The sequence below is a fragment of the Erithacus rubecula genome (assembly GCF_903797595.1).
Source record: "Erithacus rubecula genome assembly, contig: scaffold_207_arrow_ctg1, whole genome shotgun sequence".
Classification (NCBI taxonomy): Eukaryota; Metazoa; Chordata; class Aves; order Passeriformes; family Muscicapidae; genus Erithacus; species Erithacus rubecula.
In genome coordinates, this window is record NW_027636107.1 from 44,864 (window position 1) to 61,933 (window position 17,070).

The 17,070-nt window shown below is 50.9% G+C and overlaps 1 protein-coding gene across 1 annotated transcript; it reads left to right on the top strand.

The window, feature by feature from the left end:
• Positions 1-11,702: 11,702 nt before the first annotated feature.
• Positions 11,703-16,357, top strand: LOC306815744 (maestro heat-like repeat-containing protein family member 7; the record flags this gene model as incomplete). The annotated part of the gene is made up of 12 exons (XM_079332292.1): positions 11,703-12,283; positions 12,620-12,684; positions 12,787-13,092; positions 13,274-13,422; positions 13,680-13,827; positions 14,048-14,235; positions 14,318-14,458; positions 14,728-14,842; positions 15,019-15,156; positions 15,435-15,620; positions 15,750-15,905; positions 16,061-16,357. The coding sequence occupies exons 1-12, from the start codon at positions 12,166-12,168 to the stop codon at positions 16,355-16,357; spliced, it is 2,007 nt and encodes a 668-aa protein (XP_079188418.1). The 5' UTR covers positions 11,703-12,165.
• Between the last annotated feature and the right edge of the window lie 713 nt (positions 16,358-17,070).

Genomic DNA, 17,070 nt, shown 5'->3' on the forward strand with positions numbered 1-17,070 from the left:
TAAATCAACTTATTGATAATTTTTGTGCATTCAAAAGGATTATTCAGCAACATTTTACTAGGTGTGCGGGGAAGAAATAAGGACACTGAAGCACAAATTTGAAGTACAAATCCCTTATTTTCCTTGGGTTATTTTACTAGGCTCTGTGCACTGAGGCTTACATCAGATAGTGATCCATGTGTGACTTGCAGTTTCTACCTCTGGAAAAAAGGAGCAGGCAGCTCAGGATTATTACAAGGATGCTGTGAGGTCTCTTCAGCTGCCTTTACGAATGCTTCCTTCTCTCCAACAAAAGCAATGACACCTGTAACAACACTTGGAGGTGTTTGTGATCAGTGTTCATATGAGCCATGCTTCTGTATTACCTCCTCTTCCTCTGCCTGGTTTGATGCCCCCTTCCCTTTCTTCCTGCCTTCCTTTTATATCATTATTTTCTCCATCAGTGCAAATATTTCTTTCCCCCAGTGATTGCAAAAGCTCTAATTGGTTGTACCTTCAGGTTGTACCTTTCCTCTGGCTGATCATCAGCAAACTGTACCTTTTTCACTTATGACTTAGGCAGAAATTGTGTCAGGGTTCATCAGTTTTCCTCTTATCTGTGATGAAGTTTGAGTCAACCTTCACTCATGACTCCTCTGGAAGCATCATCCGGAGCTTTTTCAGAGACTCTTCCATTCCCACAGGATCTTGGCTGAGGGTTTGGAGTGAAATCAGAGAAAGGCACCAGGACAAGGGGGAGAAAGACATGCCCAGAGACTGTGTCAGGGAATGAGACATTTCTATTTTCTTCTGTGAAGATTTTCCCCAGGCCCCCTTTGTGCTGCCAGCGGGGCTTCTTCCTGGGCTGGGGAGCATCCAGGGGCCTGTGAAGTGAGGACAAAGCCATCGTTGCTGTCAGCACAGGGTGCTGGAAACGCTGATGGGAGGGGTCCGTTCGTGGGGTCCAGCACTGGGGTTGGCACCGCTTCCGGGTGAACGAACGAGGAAGCTGAGGGAAAAAGGAAAGGCAGCCCCAGCCCTGCTGAGGCAGAGGAGGGCAGCCGGAACCCTGCTCGGGCAGGCAGGTCGGTCTCCAGCATCGGAGAGAAGGGAGGCGCCGGCACCGCCTCCTTCTCTGGGGTGGCTGGTGCCGACGGCTCCCTCTCAGCAGGCGGCTCACGCTCAGTCGCTGCCTGACCCGCAGCGGCGGCGGCGGCCGGACAGGGCTGGGCCCGCGCTCCCACAGGCGGGAGCGCCCGGACAGGGCGGCGCGTTCACCGCGGGGAGCCGCGCGTCTGCCAGCGGCGGCAGCGGAACGGGATCTGGCAGCGGCGCCCGCGGGGACTTTGGGGGCGCAACTCCGGCTTCGGGAAGTTTTCAGAATCGCAAACTCATCTTCGTGCTGTTCTGAGCCTGCCTCGCTCCCCTCAGAGCCTACCTCGCCCTCCTTCAGTTTTTCATTCATGATCCCCCAAGTGTTATATCGAGGGAGAACTGAAGCATCGCCTTCCCATATGGCTTCATACAAGCGGTCTCCAAGCTCTCTCCAAGCTTTCTCAGAGAAGGCCACTCCTTCATGCTCAGAAAAGCCGCTTTCTCTTGCCCACGCTAACAAGCCAACCAAGTCCTTGTCCGGAATTGGGGTGTCCAAGCTTTCAAGGACATCTCTCCACAGCGAGAGTATAGTTTGCTCTTGCTTAGACGGACGATTCCCCATTATTTCAGAATTTCCCACCTAGCCGCTATGCTGGCAGGGAGGGGGAAACACAGCTCCGAAACGAGCCAATGGGCTCCTGAGCTAAAAGCTCATGTTACCTCTCTCGGTGGGAGAGGAGAAAAAGCGACGATTTCTGCGGGTTTCCCTTCCTGCCGTAGTCAGGCGGGTCTCCGCGATGTCCCAGATGGCTCTCGACTCCGGCCGCGATCCCGGCTCTGGTCCTGGCCCCAGGTTCGCAGTCCTGGTTTTCTGGGTTTCAGTCTGCTCGGTGCAGCTCTGGCTAGAAACCCCAGCACGGGCCGCACCCCGGTTAGGACAGGCCTCCAGGGTCCGTCCCGGTTTTTGCAGCTCCGAGTTTTCCCGGTGCTGTTCGTCGGTCAGAGATCGCTTAGGGTGATCCTGGTCCACTCGAGTAATGATATCTCAGTGGGACCTCCATATGTTGCCGTGGAGAAAGATACGGAACGGCGAAAAAACAGCAACAAGACACTTTCTTGCTTGGTGCAGAAAAGAGCAAGAAAGAGCAATTTATTGAAAGAAACCATTGCCTTAAATAAGATAATTCATGCAAAACAAAGTACAGAGGTCATCATTGGTCAGAGAAGGAGACACCTCTTCTCCCTGGCATTCTCAGACACCTTGCAGGTGTTGATCTCTGTTATGATTCTTTCTCTTGTGTTTACAATAAAGAAGAAAGCTCTAGCTTGGGAAAAATCCTAGCTGAGGCTGAGAAAGTTTCATGGCCTGAGAAAAAGGCCTAGCTAAAATGTGCCTAGGCCTTCAGCAGTGTCCACACTGGGGAACTATGAGAAGCCATGCATAGAGTGGGAGCAGTTTTTTGAGTTGGTAGGAGCTGACCACCAGCTAATGAGTGGAGCCACTTTTCAGGGATGCAAAGCAAAAATTTTGCATTTGGTGGAGGTAGTTGAGGAGGTGTTTGCAGCCTGAGCAGCTTTAGCAGTTGGCTGGTGGGATGAGACAGACTGTGGCACTGCAGGGACAGACAGCCTGCTCCACTCAGGATGGACCACCTCATTCTTGGGGGTACCCTTACAGAGCTGCTGTTGTTGCTACAGGATTGTTGTTACTCCTGTTTTTTCCTTGTAGGAATTGCCTTGCCTATATGTTGCTGCAGGCCTTTCCTTAATTTATTTTATAAACAATTTGCAGACTAGGGACATTTAGCACCAAATTTACATGTGCCTTGGCCCGGCTGTTGTGTAGCTGTATTGTATTTTATAAACTGTCCATGTGAGATTAATGCAGCAATTAATGGCAAAAAGCAAGCTCCTAGGTCTCAGGAAAACAGCACTCCAATGCACTCCTCAGATTTTTCTCCCTGTCTCTTTCCAAAAGAAACAAAAGAAACTTGTACATTTCTTAGGGGCAATGAAACTTCCAGCTGAAAACCTGCTGCTTAGAACAGTTGTTTCAGAGTGGCCTGGAGGTCTGTCCTATGAGGTCATTCAGGAGCAGCTAGCCTGCACACCTCTGAATGATGGCTGCTAGAAAACAAAGCTGAGAGAAAGCTGTGCTAATTGTGCCCAAAATGTTATTAATTTTGGCTACAGCTAAAAGAATTGCCCAGCTCTAAACAAACCACATCTCAGCAGTCAATTAATTAACTGTGCCACCAACAGCTTGGGAAAGATGACAATAGAAGCCCACACAGACAAGTACCACAGTATTTCTTGGTGCTGGCATCTCTGGGAAACAGAGTGCACTTGTCATCTGGCTCTGGAGAGAGCTCCCACTTCTCTAGAAGAGCCCAGGATGGACTGAGACATGAGCTTTCCTCTCAGGAAAAAAAAACCCCAAACCTGATTTACATTAAGAAGCAAATATTTTTTCATCCTTAGGTTCTGGCGTGAATGGCTGTGACTCAGGGGATCGGAAGGGGAAAATTGTTTTTCCTTCCTGAAGTGCTCAGAAGTCCCTGAAGAGCCTTGCTTCAGTGGCTGACTGAATTCTGTCATGCTCCATTGTTGATATGGCCTTGTGAGAATGCTCCAACTCCTCCTGAGGGTCTTGTTCCTTGAGTGCCACTGCTGTTCAGTGAAATTTCCATTGGTCTCCAGGTGAATAGAATGTGACATCAGATGTGCTGCAACAGCAGAATGAAGATGAGTGTGACAAATGAAGCAAGGAAAAGATGAAGTAAGATCTAAGGAGGAAGGAAGCTAGAATGAAGGAAACAAAGGAACAATTCACAGTGCAAAACATTAATGAAGTAGTCTAGGAGCAGCAGCATGCCAGGCAAGGTGCGTTCGTCTAAAAACTAAGTCTTGAAATTGGATTGAGTTTGGGATTTAGAGGAAGGGGATGGTCTAACTATTGTAGAGGGCTTTTCTTCCTCCATTTCACCTGAAGAACTGACCAAAAATCTGTATTCCCCACCCTCATTAATTAATTAACCTACTTGAATGTGTTCCCAGGAACTGATAAGCCAAGACTCTCTGCTTTTACCTATGGAAGAGGATTTAACTTTCAGTAACCATTTAATGTTCTAATGCTTAATTTCTCTTCTGACAGCCTTACACACACACACACACACACACACACACACACACACAAAACCACCAAAAAATTGTATAGGAATTTCCAGCTCAACGTTTTTTAACAAAAGAAAGAAATAAACACAGTAGAGCGTGTTCCTCTTTCATGGGGAATGTTTACATACTTGAACCTTGTTCCAAGAGCCAAAGCTGAGATATTTGCTGATCCACAGCATCTCCATGGTACCTTGAAGAGGTGTAATTCTGGTGCTTCATGCTCAGACTTTCTTCTAGAAAAAGATTTCTGGTTCAGCTAAACTTTCACCTGTGCCTAAAAGTCATCCTTCTGTATTTTACGCAGGCAGTTGTACCCCAGTGCTCCTGGCTCATAAGTATCTTTATCTGCTGTTCTATAATAAACAGAAGAAACCTGACTTATCTGTGGTTTGGAGATCTTTGAGGAATACAAACTTGCAATGAAAAACAAAAATAACTTAGTTTTCTGGTTTTGTTTGGGTTTTTTTGTTTTTTTTTTAATAATTTAGAAAACAACTAAGTAAAGGTTTGTTTACTGTTTCCTATTACATTGCAATAAATTTGTTCTAGACAGGGAAATTTTTATTGCTTTTTTCCTGAGTTAAAAGACACCTTGTGTCTTCTGTACTCCATATATCCTCAATGGGGCTATTTCCCTTTAAGCTCATATAGGACTTAAACCAAATCAGCTCGAAAGCTGATATCACTTGGAAAGGCTGATTGTAGAGGGCTTAGCAGGGGCAGGAAAATTCAACGGGGCTGATTCCTTGCCTGAGCTCTTTTTTATCTCTCTGCCAGAGCTGTTCCCAGCTGAGCCACCCTCAGGGGGATGCAGGTGGAGAAAATCTCTTTCATCCACAGATCTTTTATTCATGACACTGCTGAATAGTTGGCTTAAAAAAAAGAGAAGAATTCTCCTCAGGTTAAGTTGCCCCTCTTCCCATTTTTCCAGTGCACTCTAGGCCCAGTGTGAATTCAGCTCTTTCCAGAGCAGCACAGCTGTCAGGGATGTGGAAGAAGGTGTCCTGTCATCAAACAGGTTAATGAAATTTTGTTTCTTGCCTGGACTGCACAGAAAATCATCTAGATAATTTTAGCCTTGCCTGGGTTTATTTTCAGAATATAACGGCTGTGAGACACTGGATGGGATGGTATCAGCTGTTCCCATCTGTGAGGAGCTTCTGCTGAGCACTTTCAGATCCTGGATCGTTTAGGAATCTCAGGAAAGAAAGGCAGGCAGGCCTTCACCTCTCATTAGTGCTTCAGCATGGCAGAGAGAAGGAAGGGGATGCCAAAGACTGAACTCCCTTCAGGCAGTGGTAGAGAGGGTTTAATTGTTGTTTGGTTAGAGCACTGAATACCCATTTCTACATGGGCGTGAGCTCTTTGAGACAAGGTTAACTCCCACAAGGACAGGAATTGGTGATTTCTGGGCAGGTACACCTTAGCAAGTAGAAAGTCATTAAAAAGAAGAAGCTTTGTACTGGTGCTTGCTATTCCAACAGTACCACAGGCCTGTGAGTCACAAACCACCAGTACAAAACACCCCAGAAGCAGCTCTGGCAAAGTGCAACCTGTGCCCTTTGGGGTCATTTCCAGCCTGTTTGGCTCCAAGGCTGCTACTGTGGTCTTATTAACTTAGTAGTAGGAAAATATTCTTCATAGAGCTAGGGTATTTTTTGAGGCCCTGGACAGAGCCAAGAGCACCCAACAGGGCAGTGATGTCCAGAGAAGGGTGGGCCAAAACTAAATCTACCTTATACTCCTAGGCAATTCTCACCTAAGTGGCACAAGAAATTTTTGATCTTTATGAAGACTTTATGAAGACTGAAAGAGAGCATTTGACATGTGCTGGTTTTGCACATTTCTCATCTGGTGGGGAGGGAAGAAGCCACTCACAGAAATAATTTTTTCTGGGAGGAGCTGCTGAGACCTTCCTCTGTGTCTGACAAAACCCAATCCATGATTGGTTTTGGGAACTGATAATCTATTAACCAATGAGAGAGCTGAACACACCTTTGTGAACACACAATCTAAAACTAACAAGCCCCAGGAAGCCCTCTTTCCCTTCCAGCCTGAGTGCAAGGGAACCAGCTGCAAGCCAGGCCCTGCCAAGCCGAGCCCTGCTGAGCCGAGCCCTGCTGAGCCGGGCCCTGCTGAGCCAGGCCCTGCTGAGCCAGGCCCTGCTGAGCCGAGCCCTGCTGAGCCGGGCCCTGCTGAGCCAGGCCCTGCTGAGCCAGGCCCTGCTGAGCCGTGCCCTGCTGAGCCAGGCCCTGCTGAGCCGGGCTCTGCCTCTGCTGCGGCGCTGGCCGGGCTGGGTTCCCCCACAGCGGGGCCAGGCGGGTCCACAGAGTGGCTGGAATGCTGCCACTGCTGAGTTTTCCAGCAGCCACCAGGCAGGGGAGAGCAGGCCATTGGCCGCTGAGATCCTGGCTGCTTCCCCCTGTCCCCAGCACAGCCCGGCCAGCCCGCAGCTCGGCCGGAATGCTGCCACTGCTGAGTCTCACCAGAAAATGGGCCCCGGGACAAGCTATGGGCCAGACCAGGTCCCCTCTGCTGTGGCCTGCACAGCCCAGTGGGGCTGCCTGGTGGCTCCCAGGCAAGCAGAGGGAAGACCATCAGCCTGTGGCTGGAACTGAGTGCAGCAAAAGCCAGAAAACAGTCATGCAGCCGGAGCAGCCAACACTGTTTCTTGCTGGGCCCCTGCTGTCCTGGCACGGCCCCCAGCATGACCTGAAATACTCCACCCCAACTGCTCCAGCCACTGCCTGGGCAAGGTATTAACTTCAGTGTGCAGATGAGACCTGTGGACCTTCCATCCTTTCTTGAGTGAAAGAAAGAGACAGAGTGATAGACATGCAGAGAAGCAATATGGAGACATTGAGGTAAGACAAGAAGGGTCAGGTCCCAGATGGGATAAGGAATATGAGGAGATGCCTTAAACTGAAATTCTCTTGTAAGCTATGATGTATTGAACATCCCTATAAGTCAAAAAAGAAGCATGGGGGGCAAGGGGTTGGGGGGTGGTGAAGGGTTCACATTGTAGTCATAAGCAAAAGCATTCATGCCAAACAAGTTGATGTTGAAGTACCTGTGATCCCAGAAGTTTGAACAGAGAGAGAGAGAAGAGTGATGAAGAGCCTTTGCCCCCAGGGAAACAGAAGACCTGTGTTCCCAGAGATGGTCTCAGAGACAGACTGAAGAGAACTTTTGCTTCTGAACTGCTCATCCTTAAAAATGTACTGGCCATTGGCCAAAGAGTGAGGCCTCCAAAACCAGTGTGGGGAAAGCTGTAAGTCGAGTGGAGAGACTTTTATGCAGTGATAAGATTTCTATTTTCCTGGGTGGCTCATTCACTGTGACATTCAAGCCACGAGAGAACTGTTTTCTTGTGAAGTCTCCATAGACTGAAGAGAGTCTCCTCTTTCTACATAAATTGAAGAAAGACTATTTTAGAGATAGTAAACTGACTGATTTGTTTTTGTACATTTGTCAGTATGAGAGAAAAAACGGTGTAAGGGGGAAGGAGAAGTATTAGGAAGGTTTTATTCTGATTCCTAATAAAGTTTTCCTTTATACCCTTCAAAGTTTGAGCCTGCCTTGCCTTCCCTCCTTACCTATCTCAGAACAAGAAATGAGTAAATAATCCTAGTAAGTGAACTGGCAATTTGGCCAGCACTAAATCCACAACATGAATTGGTGCCCTGGCTGGGAATTGAAAAATTGGTGAACCAAAACCTCTGTATGAAATTGGTGTTTTCACTCAGTTTCAAACAAAAAACGTCACAGGACAAAGCAGGATTTTGTCTGCTGAAAGATGTAGGGAAACTAAAGGAACATCTGCAGCAAGTAGAGATTTGGTGCTAAACTCAGATTTGTTTGTGTCAGTGACAGCTCTTTTAATATAAGAACAGCCAAGATGAAAAAGGTGTCAGGGACCAGATCAAGAAATGCAGTGATAATGAGAAAATAGATTAACAGAAAATTACTGAAACATGCAAAGCTCGGACAGATGCATCTGCTGTGTCTGGATCCCTGTATAGAAGCACTGTTGAATTGTTTTAACCCCTAATGGGGCAAGTCCAGTAATAAAAAGATCTTGAGAATCATATCTACTGCTTTTGTGGGAAGGTAAAAATCCATAAATGAGGAAGAAAGAAAAATGATGCTAATTTGCTGGTGTAGAAGTGTTTTCTGACAGAGAGGGACACTTTGCTATGGAGATGTCTTGGCCAGCACTGTTTCTCTGAGCGTATTTCTGATCACTCCACTACTCTCCAGTGTCTAGGAAAGGAAAACCTGGAAGCCATACAACCCTCACATCCCGTCTGAGACTGCACCAACCTCAGCAGATGATAACCCCATCCTTGATCTCTCTGCTCTTTCTCTGAAATGCAAATATCTCACTTTTCTCTGGAGACATTACATAAATGACCAGAAATCTGTTTTCAAAACAGGAAACGGGGCAAAAGAGAAAAATTATTTAGACAAGTTTGAGTGTGAAGGAAAACAAAGGCTCTTGGCTGTAGTTTTCTGCAGCAAACTCCAGCAGGCATTCGATTGCTGCAGTTCCCTTCCTACTCACACACCCAGAGGGGGATGTGGACACCCTCCCAGAGAAGTGTTCTTGCGCTTATTGAAGGATTAAGTAGAAACACGAATGTAAGAGAGAGAGGATGTCTGTTTACGTCAGAGAGAAATGCTGAACACTTGACCAGAAACAAAGCTGCCTGGAGAGGCGGCCGTTTCTACCCACCCAGGGCAGCAGCTGGGAAGGAGGTGCCATCAGGAAACAAAACTATCCTGCCATGGCCTCAGCTGAGGCAAATGACTGTCAAACTCAGGTTATTTAAGTGCCAGCTTCTTCATTTGCAAAAACTGAATCTGCCTTTCCAGCTACTCTTAGGGCTGGTAGCATACTTCCTAATACTTCCTAATGCCCATTCTGTGCCATTGCACCCTAAATATCTAATTCTGCAAGTGTTTAGGAATGTAAAAGTGATTAAGAAGATGAATGGAGCAGCACACTCCCTGTGACTAATTCCCATTTAAATATGCAATATTGTGGCTAATAAGAATGCTGAGAAACTAGATGTAATTCTCTGATGAATGCACTGTTTTCCTGTAAATACAGATATTTCAGGGAGGGTGACTGCTAATCTGGGATAAGGGACTTGTGACTAAAGTTCCATTATTGCAGCATTTGGCAAAGAAGAACAGAAGATCATATGCACTCAGAAGTGGAAAAACAACTGAATGGATATGTCAGAAGCATTACTTAGTGAGCAACTGGAGTGATTGGCATTGAATAGGAGACTCTGTCACGTTGAATTACAAAATGACTTTTAAAAACAACTTGAACAAAACCAGAAAAAGGTCTCTATTTAGGATAGAGTTTTTCTTTAATGTGACTATTTGCAATGGATATTGGATTCAAAACCCAGTTTAACTGAAAATATAAAAGTAAAGTGCTCATCTGCAGTGTTCAGATTATTGCAGTATGATTCCATTTGGAAATCCCGGGAAGCTGTAGAGAACATCTGTTGTCAGACAGGACTGTCAGGCAGTTCTGTCAGGGTTCTGAAGAACAGACAAAATGATTAGATTGTGGCCAGAATCCATGCAAAGCCAAAATAAACCTTTGTTCCTTTGAGGGCAGAATAGTTGTTCTGGTTTTAATTTTTTTCTAAAAACAGAATCTGATGGCAGTCCAATGGTGAGCTGCCTGTCAGCAGAGAAAAGAGACTTTCACTGAGTGTTTTCACTGGATAAACCTTTCAGAAGATTGATTTTTTTCTGTGAATGGAGTAATGGGAGAACCGAGATAGAACAATGCTGATGGTATTGCCTGCGGCAGGACCAGAGTATCACAAATCCCTGTACGAAATTCAAATCACAAAGCAATGGTCCAGCATTTGTCGGAAAGCACCTCAATGAGCCTGCAATGGCTTTTGCATGCAAGAGTTGGAAATGAAGACATGTCTTTGGTGGATTTCACAGGTTGTTAGCAAAATGTACAACTAAATATTAGTTTATGTGTAATTGTGTGCTACTAAGTGCTTCTTTTATGGCATTGGGCTGTCAGCTTTAGTTAGCAGAAATTCACCTCTAAGAGGTCGGTGTGTACAATTACTTGTGCCAGCCTGGACTTCTTTATTTTAATAATCTGTTCCAAAAAATGGCAATAATGGAGCAGTCTCCCTCTGAAGAATCAATGCATATGATGGCCAGAGATAATCTTAGTATTATTTGTCAGAGGAATATAAAGAAGTTTCACTATATACTAAAACAATGTTTTAATTTTTTAAATACTTGAAGGTAGAGATGCCCAGTTACCCATGGTGGCAAGCAGGCAGTGGGATGTGCACAGGGCAAGTATTTATCAAAGCATTAGATTACATTTTTAAATAACCTGATGTAGTAAAAAGTATTTCAGTCCCCAATACTTCAGGTCTGATACAACAGAGACAGCTGCAAGCAATATTCTGTATTTCAGAAAATGTTTATTGCCTATGCAGAAATATTGCAAGGACAAGACTCTCAGCATGTGCTCATCCCTCAGAGGAGTACAACCCACTTACACCTCCTGGAATTCTTCGTGATGGAAGTCAGCAGGACTCACCACAGAACAGTTCTTCTGGTGTGTGAGGCTTGCAATGTGCAAGATATAGGCAAAATGTTTGTTCTATGTGGACAATACCAAATGAGAGACAATAGAACATCCACAGGACTCGTAAGGAAGAAATAATATATAAGCATATTTAAATTTAATATAAATAATAACCAGTTCTATTAAGTTAAAAATAAATTATAAAAAGTGGTTCACACAACGTTCCTAATTCTATGAACTTATTCTTGCTGAATTGATTCTGTGAAAATAATACTGTATCTACTGTAAATAAGTGTGCTTACAAATCCATACATACAAGGTGCAAAGTTTTAATAGGAACTGTTTAAGGAATGCAGTAATTTCAGGGGCCATGCCCAAAGTGACATGAGGAAACACACTTGGGGGAAGATGAGCTCGAGCTGGAGTGCTTGTGCTGAAAGGACCAGAAGCAATTCAGCCTTGACAGAATTTCTTAAGTGTGTTGTTGGCGTTTCCCAGGAAATCTGTACATTTGGGGAAATGCCTTTGGATAAGAGAGGCTTCCCCAGGAGCCCCCAGTGAGCGAGTTAGGTGCAACTGTCTCCCTTTGGGTCCCTGTGGTCCTTTCAGTGCTTGAGGCCCGCTGCACTTGGCAGAGGGGCAGGAGAAGGGACAAGGCTGTGAGGAGCAGCTTTGGCATCTGCCTGGGCCTGCGCAGAGCAGCCCAAGCACCTGCAGCAGAGTGTGTTACTGCCCTTTCAGCAGCGGTCTGAGCTGCATCATCTCTGTCCACCTGAGAGCCCCAAAGCTCTCTTTTGAATTCAAAGGCCTTTATGCACACCCTAATGACATCTTCCCTCTCTGGTGTGTTTTAACTCTTGGCATCTTGCTTGCTGGGAGCTGCAAGTGCAAAGACAGCAGCACCGAGCTGGGCTATGGGCTCCCAGCACCGTCCAGAGTCCATCCCTCCAGACTTTGCTGATCTTGGTGTGTCCTGGGCTGTCTTAGGCACTCGGGGCAATGGATTCCTTCTAACATGGAACACGTGGGGTGGGGTGGAACTCAGGGCACGTGACAGCGTGTCCAATGGCCCTTTGTGACATGGGCCCTTGCTAACACAGGTGCTGGCAGTGACGCGGCCACGCCACAGTGCTCGGTGCATGTGATGGGACAGGACGTGTCAGAGCTGTGCTGTGAGGAGCCCCACGCAGCCAGCTCGTTCCTTGCTGACCCAGAGCTTTTCCGAGGCACTGCTCCTGCGGCTGGCCTTGCGGCCAGACTGCAGACCTTCCTGACTTGCAGGTTTTCTGGAGCATCTGTCCTGAAGGTGCCCTTGAGGGCAGAGTAGGATGGCAGGCAGAGTGCTCAAACTGTTAAGAGTGTTTAGGGGGGGAAAAAAGAAAGGCCCTGCAGCTGCCCCCACACAGCAGACTGAAGAGTCAGAGCAGTTCCAGCCACTGCAGGATGGTAAGTGGCAGAGCTGGGCCTGGCAGGGCTCCTACCTGTGGCCAGCTTGCCCCTATCCCAGGCCATGCCATGCCATGCCATGCCATGCCATGCCATGCCATGCCATGCCATGCCATGCCATGCCATGCCATGCCATGCCATGCCATGCCATGCCCTCCCCTGTGGACATGCCCATGGACAGCACCAAACAGTGGCTGGGCTCACCTCCCCGGTGGTGGCCGTGCTCCATCCCTTGGCCATCCTGGGGCTGTCCCTGCCTGGGGAGCGCAGGGCTGGCCTGTGTGCTCCGGCCTCTCCCACAGCCCCTCAGCTCTGGCTGCGCTCCCTCTTTGATAGATGCGGCCGTGGAGCGGACACAAGAGCAGGACCCTGCCCGTGGCCGCTTCCGCAGAGCAGCACAGGTACCTGCAGCCAATCCCACCTGCTGTCACTGCTCAGCCGAGCATGACACCCTGAACTCTCCATGGAATGTCCCTCTCTTCCTGCCCTCCATTCTGCTGCAGATATTGCTGAGGTTCCTGTGCATCCGGCGTAGAAAGACCACCACCAAAGCAACTGAGGGCACAGCTGAGGCTGACTCCAGGCTGAGCGAGAAGCAAGCAAAGCCTGATGTTAGCACAGCATCCACAGAGTGCACAGAAATCTCTCACAGGGCAATGGTTCACAGGGCACTGACTGAGGATGTGGCCGTCACAAACACTGACACCAAAATAGCACAGGGCATCTCAAAGACTAACACCACGCCCACTCTGGTTCTTGCCCCCACACTGGATCTTGTCAAACAGAAGGATTTTTATTGTCAGCAGCAGGTAAGCCCTGAGGCCGGGCCTGGAGGCCTTCCAGGATGGTGTGGCCCCTCAAACCACAGCCATTGGGACACCTTGGCCTCTGAGGCCAGAACAGTGTGGTGGGAAGGGAATCAGTTCTTGGGCGACACTGGGGAAGTTGCTCCCTTGGACGGCACTTCAAGTCTCCCCATGCCTCCTCCAGGTGCCAGTCATGGTGAGGGACATTTACCAGAGCCTTGTGTCCCGTGGGACTGTGGATGCCGGGCTGCGCATTCACATTCGCGGGCTGGCTATAGAACACCCTACTCTTGTGGCGCTGACCCTGCTGTACTGTGCCCCATCGTGTGACAGGTATGGGGCATAACTGCCTTGAGAGCTCAGAGCTAACCTGCCTTTAGAGCCCATGGCCCTGCAGAGCCTGTCCAGTGGGCTCTGCCAGACAGGCAGAGATCTCCAGGACTCACAGGTCCCTCTGCTTCCTGAGCCTGCTGCCATGCTCCCTCCCTGCCCCTCGGGGCACCAGGGCTCTGTCACCCAGCCTCATGCAGCTGCACAGGCCATGGTACTGGGGGCTGAGATCTCTCTGACATGCAGCTCTGGTCCCACAGAGCTGCTGCAATGATGTGGAGAACTATAGGATCATGGGAACCAGCGGCTAAGAAAGTCTTTCCAACGCTGCTCTACCTGATGCAGGACTGGCCACTGCACAGCAGATCCACTTCCAGTGGGGACAATAAGGCTGTCTTGGCCCTGGCTGTGAGTTTCTGAAACTCGCCTTTGCTTGCCCCCAGGTCGCCTCTCCAGAAGCTCTCCATGCCCTCCCCATCCTGCATCTCCCCTTCTTAAGGCACGGGGCTGAAACCTGGCCTAGGGGAAGGCTCGGGGGCAGCAGGCCGGGTGCTCCGGGTGCTGCCAGGCCCTGCCACATGGACACCCTGGCACTGAACGCTGTCTTAAGGTGCTCTGTCTTTTGCAGACAACTGTGGTGCTCTGGGTGATTGCCAAGGTGCCCGAGTGCCAGCACACAATAACCTTTCATTCCGCCCACCTGCTGGTGGCTCTGCTCTTCCAAGTTTTCGTCACCACAGAGCAGATACCGGAGGACGCTGAAAACTTCTGGAGAGCGTGCCGGGAGGAACACAGCCTTCCCACTAAGCCCAACAGGTCCCGCTTGTCCTGTCCTTCCCACGCCCCTGTGCCCAGAGCCAGTGCTCCCAGCGTGACCTGGGCTTTGCTCTGCACACAGATTTGCGGTGCAGATCATCAAGGCTCTGCTCTGCCGCCAGCGGTGTGGCGATGAGGTGTTGCTGGCTATGGAGCGCAAGCGTGTCTGGGACACCCTGCTGTGTGCCAACACCCACCACTATGCAGTGGGTCTGCTGGCCAGGTGAGACTGTTTCTCCCTGCTGCCCCTGGCATTTGTGCCCACAGAGCCCCACACAGTCCCTGTGGTTGTGGCCACGTGGGCCTTGTCACTGAGGGACAGCAGGGCAGACTGGAAAAAGCTGCGAGAGGAGGGTGCCCAGGAGCAGCTGCCTCCAAAAGCGTCCACGTCCCCTGGCAGGGTGCTGGGCAAAGATCACAGCTCTGTGAGGGAGTCCTGGCACAGCTCTGCCTGCCTGGCTCAGGGCTTTGGTGCCTTTTTCCCCCTGCCAGGGAGTTGCGCCGTGGCCTGACCCGCCTATGCACCCCGATGACCATCTGCCTGCTCAAGGTGCTCATCAGGGAGCAGCCCCGCTGGGATCTGCCTGCCCTGGCTCTCCTTGTGGAGGTGAGCCTGAAGGCCAGCGCTGCCTGCCTGAGCCGCCTCCCAGCACTCTGGCCTCTCAGGGCTGCGGCCGCCTGACACGGTGCTGCACCTGGTGCTGCCGCCTGGGCCTGGCCCTGGCCCTGGGCTGTGGCAGGCTCCTGCCAGCTGCTCCCCTGTCACTGCCCTTTGCCTTTCAGTTCCTGGATGTGCTGGACTTGAACGTGTGTGCTCGCAGGATGCTGACGATCATGTCAAAGCACCTGCAGAGCGAGTGCACGGAGAGGCGTCGCCTGGCGCTCAAAGGCTTCGTGGCGCTCAGCAAGTCTCCCTTGATGGTGAGAAGGGGGCAGTGGCTGAGGCCGCGCTGGCAGCGTGGGGCCGGGGAACAGAGCCCCTTGGGCTTGGCTGGGCTTTGGGAGCTGAGGCAGCTGTTCCCAGCCCTCCGGCCTCCTGGTTCAGCTGCCCCAGTGCTTCGGGATGTGCCTTTGGCTCCTGGGCCCTGCAGCAGCAGCAGCAGCAGCAGCAGCAGCAGCAGCAGCAGGCTGCAGTGCCAGGGCGGTCTCGGCGCTGAAGCCCTTCATGGATTCAGAGCACAGCCTTGTCTTCCACACAGGCCGAAAGCCTCTGCGAACTGTCTCCAACGTTCCTGGAGCTCCTGAGCCATGCAGACGGAGAGGTGGTCAGGATGACCCTCTCTGTGCTCATGAATGTGCTCCAGGACAAAGACATCCTGGTGTCCACGAGATGCAGCACCACTGCCCCGATGCTGGCTGAGATGCTTGTGCCACTCTTCGACAGCGTAAGGCTCTGTGCCCCTAGCCACAGGCTTTGGATGCTGCCCAGAAACTTTGTGCCCTGTGGATTTTGGGCCTTTGCTCAGGGGAGCTGGGAAAAGTTGATCTTGAAATCTCTTGTCATTTGCCACCAGGACAACAGGCATGTGCAGCTGCTTTCCATTCAGCTGTTTCAAAAGGTGATGGAGCTAAGAGTGAAAAAGGGAAAAAAGCTCCTGAAGACCATGGTGCAACAGAGCCTGTTGTCCCTTTTACCCTACCGGCATGATGAGAACCAGGATGTGGCAGAGGTGAGGTCTTGTGGGCTGCTCATGTCCCCCAGGGAGCAGCTTGGCTGCCTAATGCCCTTGCACCTGGCAGGCTCCAGCCTCGCCCTTGGCAGAGGGATGAACATCCTGCATTGCCCTGGGCTGTCGTGCCACCTCTGGCTCTTTGCTTCTCTCAGGCCTCTTACAAAACCCTGCTTTGTGCAACTCGGTTCCTCGAGAGGAGGGATCTGGAGCAGATGCTGACAAGGGAGCAGGCGCTGCAGTTCAACGATGGCCTGGTAAGGGCAGCCTGGAAGGCCCAGCCGCAGCCTGGAGCAGCAGCCTGCCCCCGGTGCTCAGTGTGTGGCGCTGGCAGCTGTGCCCCCGCTCAGTGCCACAGCCAAGGGCACCGGCCTGAGCCCCACACGCTGCTCCCTGGCATGGGATGTGCAGGCTCCTGCCCGGATCCTCTGGCCCCGAGGTGGTGCCAGTAGAGCCCCAGCCCAGGGGCAAAGCCAGTGCCAACTCTTCCCTCTGTGCTCTCTCTGCAGCCGCGAGGGGACGAGAGCCAAGCACCCGAGCAGCCGCACCGGGCAGAGCCCGCCGCAGTCCCAGCGAGGGGCGGCCAGGAGGTTCATTGGTGAGCCACGAGCCCGGGGTCCCTTCCCTGCCATGCCGGCCTCGTCGCGGCTCGGCCCCAGCCCAGGTGCTGCCCCCGCAGCGGGAGCCGGGCCTGGGCTGGTGGAGCCCCGGCTGCCCTCAGGGCTGCTGCCGTTCTCTCCAGCCCAGCCTCGGGCGGCAGATGCGGCAGGGCCCGGGCTGAGCGCTGCTGGGGGAGGAGGGCGTGCGGCCTCAGGGCTGGCTGCGCCCGGGGCGGGGGGGCAGCTGTGCTGCTTGGGGCCACGACAGGCTCTGTGTTCCCAGGAATCTTCAGGCTCCAGGTGACGGGGCAGCAGCAAGAGCTCCAGCCCGTCCGTGAGGGTGAGTGAGGGCACTGCGGGGTCAGCAGGGTGTGGCGGGGGAGCTGCAATCCCTGTGCGGCTGCTGAGGGCTCTGCTCCCTGTGCACATGACGGGTGGCGTGGGCAGAGCACACGGAGGTTTCAAGGAGCCGTGGGGGATCTGTGGCCAGCACCTTGCGGCTGATCCCATTTTCTCCTGCTCCTTCCAGACCATGGCAAGAACTGGCTGCCATGGTCCTGGCAGGA